The 14,452-nt window shown below is 34.3% G+C and overlaps 1 protein-coding gene across 3 annotated transcripts; it reads right to left on the reverse strand.

Moving 5' to 3' along the window:
* LOC109227429 (serine/threonine-protein kinase OSR1-like) lies at positions 927–9,331 on the reverse strand. 3 transcript variants are annotated; one of them, XM_019392594.1, is made up of 19 exons: positions 8,941–9,331; positions 7,370–7,624; positions 6,870–6,994; positions 6,634–6,678; positions 6,452–6,533; positions 6,300–6,368; positions 6,053–6,223; positions 5,885–5,950; positions 4,887–4,955; positions 4,431–4,601; positions 4,294–4,352; positions 3,982–4,152; positions 2,836–2,939; positions 2,625–2,719; positions 1,786–1,908; positions 1,654–1,702; positions 1,520–1,569; positions 1,295–1,356; positions 927–1,207 (listed from the first exon to the last, which is right to left on the reverse strand). In XM_019392594.1, the coding sequence occupies exons 1-19, from the start codon at positions 9,130–9,132 to the stop codon at positions 1,147–1,149; spliced, it is 2,019 nt and encodes a 672-aa protein (XP_019248139.1). In that variant the 5' UTR covers positions 9,133–9,331; the 3' UTR covers positions 927–1,146. The 3 variants fall into 3 exon arrangements, with proteins under 3 accessions (XP_019248139.1, XP_019248137.1, XP_019248136.1); XM_019392592.1 differs by having other exon boundaries at positions 1,301–1,356; positions 1,520–1,581; XM_019392591.1 differs by having other exon boundaries at positions 1,520–1,581.

The following is a 14,452-nucleotide window of genomic DNA, read 5'->3' on the forward strand; positions in this document are numbered from 1 at the left end:
CCATATTATCCATGGCTTCTTGAATATGATCACTTTTGGAAGAGTTCCTAGTCTCTCATACTTGAGAAACCTCCAATTTGAGGCTTTATAAATGTAAGGGGTCATTTGGTAGGATGCATTAGATAAAATAATGCATGCATTAGCTTTGTGTATTAATAATACCTTGATTGGTAGACATTTTGAACCTATGCATTAGTTATGCAAACGTTAGTTATGCAAACATTAGTTATACATCCTATTTGGTATTATCCTATGCATAACTAATGCATAGAAAACCATGGTATTAGTAATGCAATAGGTTTTAATGCATGCATTAGCTTAATTAAAGACAAAATTGCCCTTCAAAATTTATGCTTGATTAAAATATGCTAGTTATTATATTAATGCAAGTTTAAAATAATTCAAATATTGAGAAATAAAATTATATCTCTAGTAAACAAATAAATACTTAGCATATATTTTTTATAAATATTTAGTTCTATATTATAATATAAGTAGACAAATCAAATAACTTTTTTTAAACTTTTTCATATAAAAACATTTCTCAACATATGTTTCTTTTAAAAAGTTAAAGTGATGGACTGGTTTTGAGGGCATTTTTGTAAACAAGCAATTCTTTTAGAAATTGTGCAATACTTTAATACATCAAACCAAACAATGGATAAGAAATATGTCAGCATAACTAATACCAGCATAACTAATACCAGCCTTACTAATACACCTTATTCAGCATTATTCTTATGCACCCTACCAAATGACCCCTAAAAGTAAACTCATTAGTTATCCATTTCCTAAGTGGATAATATGGTTCTTATCTATATTTGACCCGCTTTTAAAAAGTTCATTATCCAACCCATATTTAATGGATAATATGGGTGAATAACTATTTTGCCATCTCTAGTTGAAACTAATAAAAACGGAGCAAATTCATGTCAAGGTGTTAACTCAAAATATGAATCAGTATCCCCAAGTATTATATTCTGCAAAAACAAGCGAAGAAAAGTAAAAAGGGGAAAAAACAACTTACCGCCTCCTAGAAACAAACCAACTGTACAGATAGAAATTAAATCTGTTAACTATGGTATCTCATTTACAAAGATAGCCATTTCCTTCTTTACTTTGATGCAGACTACGTGAAAGTTTACGTCACTTTGAGCTCTTATTTTCTGTTTTATATTTTTGAAGCTCTTCTTGAGCAACCAATAGCCTACATATCAAAGAAACAGAAGCTTTAAGACCACTAGATATAATTGCCGGCATAAAAACTTGCAATATTAACATATAATCATCGTACCTCAACCTTAAATCATTATTTTCACGAATTAATTCCTTCTCCCTGTCAAGAGCTGCCTCCAACTACGAAGAAAGAGAGAAGGATGTCATATAGTATGTTGGATCCCCCAAAAAATTAAGGAAACATAGAAATTACAGAATATTAATTCCTGGTTTGAGAAGCCAAATTCAATTAAATGGTTGAATTTGCAGAGGCTGTAGCAACAAGATTAGTACAAATCCTTACCAGTGATTTCTCCACTCCAACTGAATTTGACGGAACGCATCCCATGTCCACTGAAAGATTAGCTGAACATATTAAGTGAGACCAGATCATATGGAAAAGATAAACGTGAAATCAAGACGCATTAATTGCCACACCTGTGGAGTCACCACGGGTCACTTGCCTCATTGCATTAAGAATACTCTCCTGTTAAGAGTAAAAGCAGCTTTTACAAAGTATAAGAAGATAAGAAAATCCTACCAAGATGATTGTTTTAGATCCATTCTTACTGTTCCAGTAATAGTTGCCTGTAACGCGTTTTGCAGTAGTGGAAATATGGACTGAGAAGAAAGATTTGCTGGTGTAGCATCAGGTGGTAATGGTTGAGTAGCAGCCAGATGTTCTGGAGTCACCTGCATGATCCATAAATTCTTTCGATAAATACAATGGAAAATGAAAAAGAAAAAAAAGAGGGGAAGAGATCAGTGGTTTAGTAGACTAGATTTAGAATGAGCAACTTGGATTATGTTTTTAGTCCTTAATATCTCTTTGTTTCTGATTCATCATACACTGACAAGCAATTTGCATACTCTACCACCGCATCACTAACTCAATCCCAAAGCTCAAATTCGAAAATATTGCGTAAACAATTTGAGTCGATGATATGAAACATCTCTGAAAAATGAATTAAATGTAATAGTAGTATAAGTGGAAATTCGTGAACAGAAGTACTTGTCACTGATGAGAACAACGTTAACTACTATAGCGCTCAAATGATATGCTTGAAACAAAACCTAGCAACACAGTACTTGTCAATGATGAGAACGACATTAACCACTACAGAGCTCAAGAGATTCTTGAATTTACTTTGAACATCCACTAAAGAAGAGACACAAATGAGATCACATATACCATCTCAGTTTTACAAGCTGAGAAACTATTTTTAGAGGAAGCAAAAGAGAGAAAGAGAGAGAGGGGCAGGGGTGACACTGTCGAAAACCACCTCCAAGCTGTGGCTCTTTTGTAGCATAAAATGAACTTACCTGCAGAAACACACAAGAAATGATTCCCCAGTTTAGGGGAAATTCAGCATCATTATCAAGACAAAAGTTAGCGGCCAGACATTCACCTTTTCCACGTCAACATTCTCAGAGGTAACTTTAAATCGTCCTCTCTGCTGAACGACCTGATACTTAGTCTTCTCATCAAAATCTTCACTGCTACCTGCTAAATACAGTCTTGATTTAGCAAGCAAATATTGAACCAATGAATGCAAATGTGCTCGGGTTAAAGTGTGTGTTTATAGGATAAAAGATACATGTTGTATCATTATAACTTGCCTGAAGTTCTGGAGGGTTTAATGAATATTTCAGCTGGCAAATCATCTGATGTTTGGGGAAAGGCCACATTGCAACTGGAAATATTTTGTGATGAACTTTTATCCCTAAACACAGAAAAGAAAAGACAATTCTAGAAACTCTGCAAAAAAAGTGGCATCACAAAAAAATGGTTGCTTGCCAAACTAAAGAAACCAGCAATTAAGCACACAGGCAATGACTTCAAGCAAAAGGAAAATCAGAAATCAATTTACTCAATTTTTATATTTGAAACAGTTTCGCAATTCACAAAAGCATATTAAAAGAATTTGATTAAAGAAAACTGCAAATAAATCGTCCCAGTTATGTCATTCTTTTACATACTTAATTGCCTGAAAATCGGTGATTTAGTAAAGAACTAGCTTTAGTCCAAAGATAATCAGTCCAAAAAGTAGTCCGAGTTTCATTCTAGCAAGTGCAGACTACTTCAACTGAACATTTTCTAATCTTTTAAGCGTTTGGTTCACTCAAATGGCCTCGGATTTGCTATCTAAGCCAGATCAGTAATTGGTAAAACCTTCTTTTTCATTGTTCACGATAGCCAGAATTATTTACTTACATGTACTTCATTTTACTAACATCGGTCAACAAACTTGGGATAGACATTCTTTTGTGACAATCACAAGGCTTGATGATGTCAGAGAGATCGAGACCCACAAGCATCACAAGGAGTTGATGGTAAGACATTATAACAAAAGGGATATAAAATAAGGAACAAAATGCACAAGCCAGCCATACACTGCAGAATTTTCTGATGTTGGAGAGAGCAATTTAAAGACCATATTTCATTTCCTTTTTCTAAAAAGGAATGAGAATCCAATAATCACTTCTCTCCTCTATTAACAAATTTAAGGCAGAGTACGATGTCCCTGCCAGTTCAAATGTATTTGTCTGAGAGCAGAATCCCAGCCAAAAGTATTTATTTGGAGGAATAAAAGGCTGATTTTATTTAGTAAGTCCAGAAAAATAAAATGCTGAAGACAGTAGATGCTGGTATTGTGCTACTACATAAGGTTTACAGTTCACATGGAAAACGTTTAGCATCCTTCGACATGACATAAGCCACCTCGGCAAAATATCCAAGAGTTTTTCAGAAAATTGAGATCATACCTTTGACAAGAATTTATGGGAATGCCTTCAAATGCTTCTGCATGAGTCCCGTGTTCACCTTTTCCCACCACATTCATCTCCTCATAGCATGGAGAAGAATTTTGTGACATTTGAGCATCTTGAATTGAACTAGCGATGCTTAAATCATCATCAAATTTCTCGTTTTTAGCTCTGAAAAGTAGAAATAGGCATAGTCATCTTAGCAAAAGTAATAATGATACCGTATAATATAAATCTGTTAGGTCCTTTGGATTAGGAGAAAAACATGATACAAGAGCAATTGATGAGACCTCTCAGCATCAGATTTCTTACTTGCTATAAGTCATGGTGCGGTCGGCAGGCGAAGGAGGAGCAGATGGATAGTCATCTTCCTGTTGAGAGATGTATTATTAGAAGGAAAACCCCAAATTGCTCCCTATCATATAAAACCTAAGTGAACATCGACATACGAATCCTGTAGCATCTGAATTTTGACTTCCAAAGGAGAATTGATGCTGAAATTTTGGAAGTTGTAGAGAAGATAACTGATTTTGAAGCCGGTTTCCTTGGTTATCAAGCCCTGGGAGTGAATTTGTACTCCCACCTTGGTCATTCTCACCAAGAATTTCCTCATCTGGAATCTAAAGTAAAGAAGGAAAAAAAGTAATGTTTGCAAACTAGTGTTCATATATCTAGCTTTTAGAAGAAAAAAAATCGACAATGGATAATCCCAATGAGAAATCGTCCCGCAGCAAGTTTCAAAGGTGAAAAATTAACATTTAAAACAATGATTAATTTGTCTTTGAGAAACCAAACATCGCTATGCCCTCTTCGCATCAGACAACTTTCTCATCAGAAAAGTAAAGCTAAAGCACATGTATTAAGATATTATTGGTACATGTGCAATTAAATATAGATTCAAATACCAGGGAAGCCTGTGCCTTCAAATCTTCAAGATTGAAGTTCCAGCTGCTAATCCCACGTTTATATTCATTCTGCACATGATGTTGAATCAAGAGTAAGGTTCAACTTATAATGTGAAAAAAGTTTTTCAAAAAGATTGTACCATAAATACAAGCCAAAGAAAGAGAAAAATGGTAGGAACAGACAATTTAAGTTAGTTTCTTTTCTTTGCTTTTTAGCACAATTTGATATGTCTTGTGTCATTTGACAGATGATGTAGTTAAGTTCATTTCTTTTTTACCCTCTACTAGAAGCTGTATTCTTAGAACTACAAATCTCTGGGTTGAATGATCAACAAATAACCTACAATTTCAGAAAAGCCTTGTGCGTAAAGTGGTAATCCTAATAATATCACGAAGCTTTTTGCTGGGCAAACATAGGAGCTTATTCTTTAGGTTCCAAATTAACATGATATTATCTTAGGTACAAAGCATAGCAAAATAATATGTACGGCGAACTAAATATGATCCCTTAATCTCTTTTCCTAGCTAACTGCCAGTATCCTGTTTTGTCTAAGCCATTAAAAATTATTACCTATATTCATCTGGTATATCTAATCTAAACAGCAGGTATGCAGATGCAGGACAATTAATTGAGCTGCATTAAACCAGCGACTCTAAGTTGTATGAGTTACTACTTCTAGTTCTGGTTTTCTACCTTTTTGGTTTCTTCTACAAATCTGCCAGAATTAAGCATTTAACATAAAAAGGGAACCAGCTTATTGCCTAATGCATGCCTATCCTATATATGTGTGTGTTGAGAGAGAGAGAACAAGCAGGATCTGAATATATACTCTAGACAACGTTATACATACCATACCATATACTATCACTCATGCATGTCTAATAAACCTTATGATTATAAACTCACAAATGCCAGTTCTAATATATTTTTTAGTAGAAAGATATAAAATCATCAGAGTCTTCTTCTAGTGACGTTGGCTATGGTTATGGCACAGAACCTGTGACATTTCTTCTTTCTGCCCATCTGGTATCTTCTTTTGCGCTAGCATGTCTTCTTCTTTTCTCTACAATTAAGAAAGGTTCTTGTTACCATAGAAATATTGAGGCTGTGTTATCATTTAGATGGAACATATATGGCTCCAAAGAGGAGGGAAAAATTATGAAACCTTCAGTTCTTTTATGCGATCACCAAGAGCTGGCAAGCCTTCCAACAATGTTCTTGATATATAATCACTGGACCTAGCTTGCTTAAAGAAGGGATGCTTCAACAATTTTTTTGCTGAAGGTCTTTTTGAAGGATCTTTTACCAAGCAACTAGCAATCATTTGCCTAAAGGACTGAGAAGAAACAAAAAATTGCAAGCAGATGTTAATAACATTAATGGACCATAACCACTAATGGTTTGAGAAATACCTTTGAGAACTTCTTATCCCTCTCATAATCAAGGCCCGGTGGTGCATTTTGCAATGTCATTAGCAACACCTGCAAAGTGAAAAACATGCAATGCATTTATGGTCACAAAGGCTCCACCAGGAAAGGAAATACAGGATTCACTGTCACTATACCTTCATTGGAGGGTATTTTGAGAAAGGAGCATGTCCATGAGCCAGCTCTAAAGCAGTTATTCCAAAAGACCAAATATCAGCTCTGTGGGGAACCATTAGAAAATATATTTAAAAACAAAAGACTTCTTACAGATAAAGCAAAATTAGGAAAAACAGAATGTACGAATACACAGAAATGTTACTTGCAATCATAACCATGCAATTGCTCCATGACCTCCGGTGCCATCCTGTAAAAGAAATCTAAATTATGGAGAAACATGATATTTGAACCTGAACTTATCAATATTTTTAATGTCTTAAGTTTCTGAATGTGCATTGCTAAGTACAAGCAAGACCTCTTCAATGCTTATCAACTACTACATGCATTACAAAAGCTAAATAGCAAAAAGAGAGAAGCAATCTCTGGGTTAAAGCATACCAACAGGGAGTTCCAACAAATGTGTTCCGTATACGCTGCCTATCACCTGAATCAAACAAGTAGGCTGATACACCAAAATCTCCCAACTTTATTCCACCACGTGAATCAATGAGAATATTTCCAGCCTACAATAACCATACAAGTATGTTGATTTCAAGTTCCAAAAGGTTATGGAAAAGTTATCGTCCTGTTCATCTGTCCATGCAGTTGCTAAACTACCAGGATGGATTAAGAATTTCCCCTTTGTTATATTTGCATGGGACGTTAAACACAAAAGATATCCTAAAGATTCTTCTTTGATACCATGTCCAAACTCCAAAGAGATCCTAAAATGAAATTAATTAAACAAGTTGCTATAGAAGTCCAATAGAAACCCTCTTTAATGCACTGCAAGACTCTACAGTGAAACTTGATGGATGAAGACATAATCTCATCAAATGCTTAAAGGATCGGCTGATGCGAAGAAACTAGTAATGGCTTTATGTAACAGGTTGACTTACTTTGACATCCCGATGAATGTAGCCATGATCATGAAGGTATTCCAACCCCTTTAGCACTTCGCGTAAGACTGTTGCAATAACCACCTCTCCGAGACCATCAGGATGAGCAGCCTTCAGTATGTGGAGACAGGAACCTCCAGCCATGTACGGCATGACAACCCAAAGATTTTGATCACATACAAAGGAGCAGTGTGATTTAAGAACATTGATATGGTCAACTAGGACCATTATCTGTGCTTCCCGTGAGACGCGGTCCTGGATTAGAAATCAGCCAACTTGCTTCTTCATTTAATCGAAGTATCAGCAACCACAATTCAAACAAAATGATAATATCTGGAAACTTAGGCACTTTCGAGAAGGAAATAATTCATAGATTTTCATCCGAAAATACAGAAAATGCATCACATTCAATCCTCCATTGCACGATGATGATAAGAACTCTATACTTATAGATTTCCAAGCTTGGATTAATGGATTCACCCGGAAAGCAAAGATCAAGGAGCTTTTTTCAAGATGATAATTGCAAAATAGAGAGTTTTTAGGAGCACAACTTAATCTAATTATGCTCTAAGATTACCTTTCTTTATGTTTCTCATCCGGTGTTTGATACACGCTTTGGGGCCCGACTAATCCTGATGTCGGGAAGTTCAGTTTGAGGATAAAGTTCTTCTTACCAAAGGCGAGTCTATTCCTATGGCTCAAACACGAGACTTCTGGTTAAGGATGGAGGGATACTTACAACACCACCACAACCTTTGGTCTCAATACTAACCACCGGTCCAAGATTATCATCTCAATATTAACTAGCAAAGACAAACTTTCTTTCAAAAGTGGGAATCTTAGATGCTTCTACTGGGTATAGGATAAATCATAAGCCTTATCAATCCCTTCTTTTGGGAAACAAAAAAAATAGTTTATAATAACTCAAGTGAAAAGCTGATATGACTCAAACCATGAATATAAGACCTCTACGAACAGTTATTTCAGCTATTTTCGGTACTGAAAAACCAAGCTACCAAATCTCAGTAAGTACTCTAACCAGTGTTATCAAAGGCGCGCTTAAGCCCTGAAGCGAGGCTCAAATTCAGTATTGCCATCAAGGCTCTAAGGCATAGTTTTCCTTGCCAATGGGTGTAATCCTAAAGAAGCGACACTAAACAATTGATATTTCACTCTGTCGTAAATTTTCTTCAGTTTCTTGTCCATATATTTGGCAATCATGCTTATAGATATTAGTCTTGAACAACACATACATATTTATAGTTTTTCTCCATTTGCGCCTTTCTACATTAAAGCCCACGCTTTATTTGCACTTCGCGCTTAAAGCCCCAACACACCTTAAAACACTGACTCTAACATCTGAAATACCGTGTATCAAGAATGAACCAAATAAAAACTATAAGTAGTGTGAGAGTGAAAAGTCTGATGTACATAAAAAATGGAATTTGGAGAAAACAACGCCATAAGAGAATAACAAGCATCGATTTCAAATTGTTTTCAACGTTAAGAATTAATCAATTGTGACAATTAAGGCCGTAAATAGATAAAAAGAAGCTGAGAAAAATATGTACCAGATCACATTTATCACGCTCGAAATCTAGGACTTTGATGGCAACGATCTCATTAAGAGGATTACAAAAAGCGCGATGAACCAAGGCGCTAACTCCTTGCCCTACCTCCTCGTACAGCGTGTAATGTTCGGATCCAATTGGATACTGTATTCGCTTTTCGCTTGGCTTCTTTACTAAACTTTTCTTGTCCATTATTCAAACACTCTGTTCTTCGCTATTGGAAAACTCACATCGCAGCATGCATGTAATCCACAGATCCGGATTCTACGTAAAAACAGAGAGTTTCATATCCAATGCAGCGGAATTCTGCTTTAAAGCTGTTAAAATCCAAGGCCAGCTCTAGGGTATGAAGGCCCTTGCCTTAGGCCCCAAATACTTAAAGGCCCCAAAAATTATTGTTACTTTCTAAGTACTACTATAAATTATATACTAGTAATATTTATAAACTATTAATAGAAGATTCCAAATTTTAATATTTTAAAATAATATATTTACCTTCTCATTAGTTCTATTATTCTCCTTTATGATTTTACTTTTTAATCACATTTGATTGATCCATACATCAGAAAGCAAATTTCTTCATGTCTGTCTGTTTTAACTAAGAAATTCTCAAGGCAAATATAACAAGGTTCAAAACTCAATAAATAATAGACTCACCCCTTTAACGTTTTCACTTGATATATGATGTGAAAGAAGTAGTTTGTTATAAGGCTGGATACATACGGAGACACTTAAAGTTGGCACGATCTTTCATTTAGACACCTGAACTTAAGAGAGTTCCTATTGAGCACTTATACTACCCGAAACTTATTCCAATTGAGCACTTATTTGACAATCAACCAAACTTACAAAGTTTGCAATACACTCGCTGCTGACGTGGTGAATGACAAATAAAAAAATGACATATATTATTTTGAGTAAAAAAAAGAAGAAAAAACTATGTTAAATCTATTTAATAAACAAAATAAAAATAACATTCTAAAAAAGAAAAGAAAAGCTTAATTTACACCCAACCAAGAAAGAAAACATTTAAATAAAATGAGAATTGGTGTTCTGGAAATCAGTGGTCTTGGTGTTCTTCACTTTTTTCATGTGTGTTCTTGTTCCAAGCACGATTTTAATCCAAAGTTTTAAGAGAAAAGATTCCCCATGACAACCCAATATTAATTTCCCAAACTTTCATCAAATCAAATAACTCATTTTAAACCTTCAAGCTTTTTAAACACCCCATTAACGGTGTTTAGGGTTTAATCAATGGTTCTCCAACCCAGCGACCCATCTCTGCTTCTTCTTTTGCTTCTTCTTTTGCTTCATTTTAGTCTCAGTTCTCTGCTTCTTCTTCTTCATTTCAGTTGGGTTGGAGGCGGCTGGGTTGGAGTCCTGGCGGCTATGGCCTTGATCTTTAGAGAAAGGGTTTTTTTCGGGGATTGCAATGAGTTCACAAATTGCTGAAACATTCAGATCCCATATTTATCCTTTTCGTTTTCTTCCGATCACAAATACTCACCATTATTTTCGTAGCTTTGCTATTGTTTTTTTTAAAGCTTTGTTTTTAAGAAAATAAGATTTTGAAGGTTTGATTATACTAAACCAATAAAATAATTACGTGAATGGTGTTTGAATAAAATGATGGTGAGGAGTGGTGTTTAAGCCTTTCTGTAGGATAAATAAGAAGAGCGAGAAAAGATAAATTATTGAATTTGAATCTGGTATGGGATTCGAAAGAAGAAGAGGAAATGAGTCGGAGAAGATGACGGAAAGCGGAGGAGGCAACGGTGGAAATGGTGGTGGACATAAAGAAGAAGAAGGAAATAAAAAAACAAAAAAAAAATCTGTTTTTTGGGCTTTTCACGCGTCCATATTGGGTGAAACTCACTTTATGTGCCAACTCAGCAAGAAGTGTCTAATTGGAACAAAGTTCATGTAACGTACGTGCTCATTAGGAACACTCCTAAGTTCAGGTGTATAAATGAAATATCGTGCCAACTTTAAGTGTGTATTCAGCCTTGTTATATAGTAAGGAAAAGGTGGGACTTTCCCACATCGATGGTCTAAAGCCCCTTTATGGGCTTTTTAAGTTCTTGTCCATTTTATATATTTGTTATATATATATATATATATATATATATATTAAATACTTGGACTTGGGGCTTGGGCCGGTTATTAAATTAATAATTTTATTTTTTATTTCTATAACAGAAAATCTGTTTTATTTGAATTTAAAATTCAAATAAACAGACACATCTGTTAATGAAATAAAGTGTCTTTTCGGAAAAGGCCTGGCTTTTGCTCTATAAATAAACACGAGTTTTCCTACAAAGATAATTCAGAAAAATCTGCAAGTATCAATTTGTGGCTTGTTGTATCCTGAAGAAGATTGTCTGTATTTTTTCCAAATCTGTATACAGCCAATAACTTCTTTAAGGAAAATCGTTATCATGCCTCAAGCCTTCTTCAATTTCGTTTTCGAATATTTTTTTTTAACATGATGCGTGGCCAAAATGCTATATTTTTAGTACATTATTCGCCTTACATGCTGTTAGTTTAATGGTTAATAGTGCGACGTTTGAGCTAAATTGTGTTGTTTTATGTGTAGAAGCATCGAAAGACAAAGACGAATGAAAGTTGCATAAAGAGAACAAAAATACAAGAAAAGAGCACAAAAGCATCAAGTACCCAAACCATGCTACAGACCAAGTAAAGCTAGCTCTATAATATGCCTTACCATGCTACAGACCAAGTAAAGCCAGCTCTATAGCCAGCTTGACCGTGCTACTGGCCAGGCGTAGCCAGCTCTGTAGCCAGGCTGACCGCGCTATAAGCCTGGCCTTGCGAGGTCTATACCCCGATAATTAAAAGTCGTGAATTAAAAGATTCCGACCCGGATTTGGACTCAAGGACTTCAACCATAGCCTATAAATACTCCCTAAATATGTCTAAGAAGGGAGGGACGTTTTTAGAGCATATTCGACCAAAAAGGAGGACGTTTCTTAAAGCAGATTCGACAAAAAATGAGGATGTTTTTGAGAGAGGATTCGACCTAAAGAGACGTTTTTGGAGAGGAGGTTCTACCCAAGAAGGCAAGAACACGGTAGGAGCAAGGCGGAGAATTCTTTTACGAGTTTTTTTTCCTTCCTATTTCTATTATTGGTATATGAATTCTAGTACTGTACTTTTACATACTATTATGAATAACTAATTTGTTATCTAGGGTTTTGATGGAACCTTTTGTAGGATAAATTCTTGTGATGTTTTAATATAATTGAGCCGTTAGATTTCTCTACTTGTTTACGCGCTTATTGTCGTTGATTGAATGTCCTATTTAGTGTGTATATTGCTCAAGAGAGAGTATACATTTAGGTAGTTGTTGAACAACCCCAATCTTAACGTATTTGAGAGTTCAATACGGAGGTGGTTTAAAAGTTGGATTAGAGATAACGAAACTTTGGTGTGATCGTAGTGAGCGGTGAATTAGTGCCAGCTAGCGTAGTTCGAGAGAATACGTATAGTAAATTGTAGTAGTTGCTTGAGAGAGAGCTACAACACCCAAAGTACCCACGATCGGTAGAGAATACTTAGGCGAAATTATAGAAGACGTAGCGGGAAGGATTTCGATAATTGGGGAAATCATAACTCTAGACCTCCTTAATTTTTTCTTCAACCCTTAATATCTTTAGTTGTTAATCTACTACTTTAATTTGTTAGTTAATTAGATATAATAATCTTAATATTTATAATTTAGGAATTGTTCAAACTTGTCTTCTTAGTGATAGCGAACAGTTGTAGCTAAACCTTAGTTCTCGGTGAGATTCGACTTCGGACTTTAGATCAGATTATATTTGTAGCGATCGCTTATCCTTTTAGGACTAAAGTTGGGCGTGATCAATATATACCACCATATTTTTGTATATGAGAAAGTTCAATCATGATATGTGCCTAGCTCACACTTGCATTGCGTTTTCACCCCTAAATCAAAGCAATGTGGGGGTTTTTTATTTTTTTTTATTTTTTATTTTTTATTTTTTATGTGTGTCTCGTTATTATACTAATTTTATGAAAGAAGTTTAAGAGCATTTTAACAAATGAATGTTGTACTTATTATTTTAAGTTATTTTATATAATTCGATCTTCTTGTAGACACAAATTTAAAATAAATGACGCTATGTACAAATAGCTAGTACTATATTAAATGCACGTAGTTCTACCCAAAATTTTGATTTATTTTTTTTAACCCTTAAAATAAATTTCACATTGTATAAAATTATAATTTGATTATTTTCTTAATATTTAGGAGATTGAAATCAACTAAAATTTTAATTATTAATTTTCTATTATTTAGGACATTGAAATCCACTAAAATTTTGATTATTAAATCTTTTTTATTTGTATTAGTAGAAAATCCTAATATTTAAAACTTTAAAATTAATTAAGAGTTTTTTATTTGAACTATGTAACATAAATCTTTCCTAATTGTATCAATTTACGTGCACTTCCAATACTAATCAAGTTCCTGACTAGTGTTTGTAGTTCCAAAGTAATACAAATTTCACATGCACAACAACACTTAATTTGAACAACTTCGTAGGCTCTTACAAACTATATAATAAAGGGATATGTTGGCTCATGAATGCATCACACCACACACGAAATATATCATCCTCTCCAGGTAATTTTATTTTCCTTATCACATGAAATGTCTATAAGAGATTAATTAATTCCATATATCTCAATTGACAATATACTATATCAGCATGTTATCTTGCTTTAGTTGTATCCTTTTCTTCTTGTTGTTTTTAACTTTTTTTCTATCTTCAATGATGATTCTGCTTTTTGGTGATGAACCCCAGTTCTGGGTAAATATTGTGTATTTGTGTTGCATACTCGATTGAACTATTATATTTTTTATTTTATTGTTTTATATTGCATTGTTTACTAATAGGTTAATTTGCTAATGATTGCACAAGCACGGAATAATATTCTCTCATGCTTGAAATATAACTGAATTTCTTTCATTACATGAAATCTCTAGTAAAGATTAATTTCATATAATGTAATTCTTTTTAAAAAAGAATATATTCAATGACACTGAGTATACGCGTAATGGCTTATCTTAAGACTGTTAAGAAAAAACCACTTGGAATTGCATCCAGATGGTTATATATGCCCATAATCATCAACGAAACAACACTTGTTACAACTTAACTGCAAACAATTCGACAAATCCATCAACATAGACATAATGTTCAACGCATTAATTTATGAGCATTAAACAAATTTAATAAAAGAATCTCATGCAGAACTAATAATTAAAAGACTCCACAATAAAGAACAGTCACGGAATTCACAGTCGAAATTATATAGAAAAAACGAGAAAGTAAAAAAGACCAGAAAACTAAAATGGTATTTGTCCAGAATAATCTTTGAAAACATAGAAATTTTAAAATAAAATAATAACAGACTATAGATCATATACTTGTGCACTTGTATATCTCCCATTCTTCAATCTCCAAGC

Source organism: Nicotiana attenuata, chromosome 6 (genome assembly GCF_001879085.1).
Source record: "Nicotiana attenuata strain UT chromosome 6, NIATTr2, whole genome shotgun sequence".
Lineage (NCBI taxonomy): Eukaryota > Viridiplantae > Streptophyta > Magnoliopsida > Solanales > Solanaceae > Nicotiana > Nicotiana attenuata.

Bases quoted from the DNA above. Each gene is read 5' to 3' on its own strand.
- LOC109227429 (XM_019392591.1), bottom strand. From the start codon at position 9,132: ATGGACAAGAAAAGTTTAGTAAAGAAGCCAAGCGAAAAGCGAATACAG. The intron at 7,625-8,940 runs GTACATATTTTT...TTTCTAATCCAG, and splicing joins AGCGTGATAAATGTGATCTG to GACCGCGTCTCACGGGAAGC. The intron at 2,720-2,835 runs GCAAGTTATAAT...TGTATTTAGCAG, and splicing joins TAAACCCTCCAGAACTTCAG to GTAGCAGTGAAGATTTTGAT.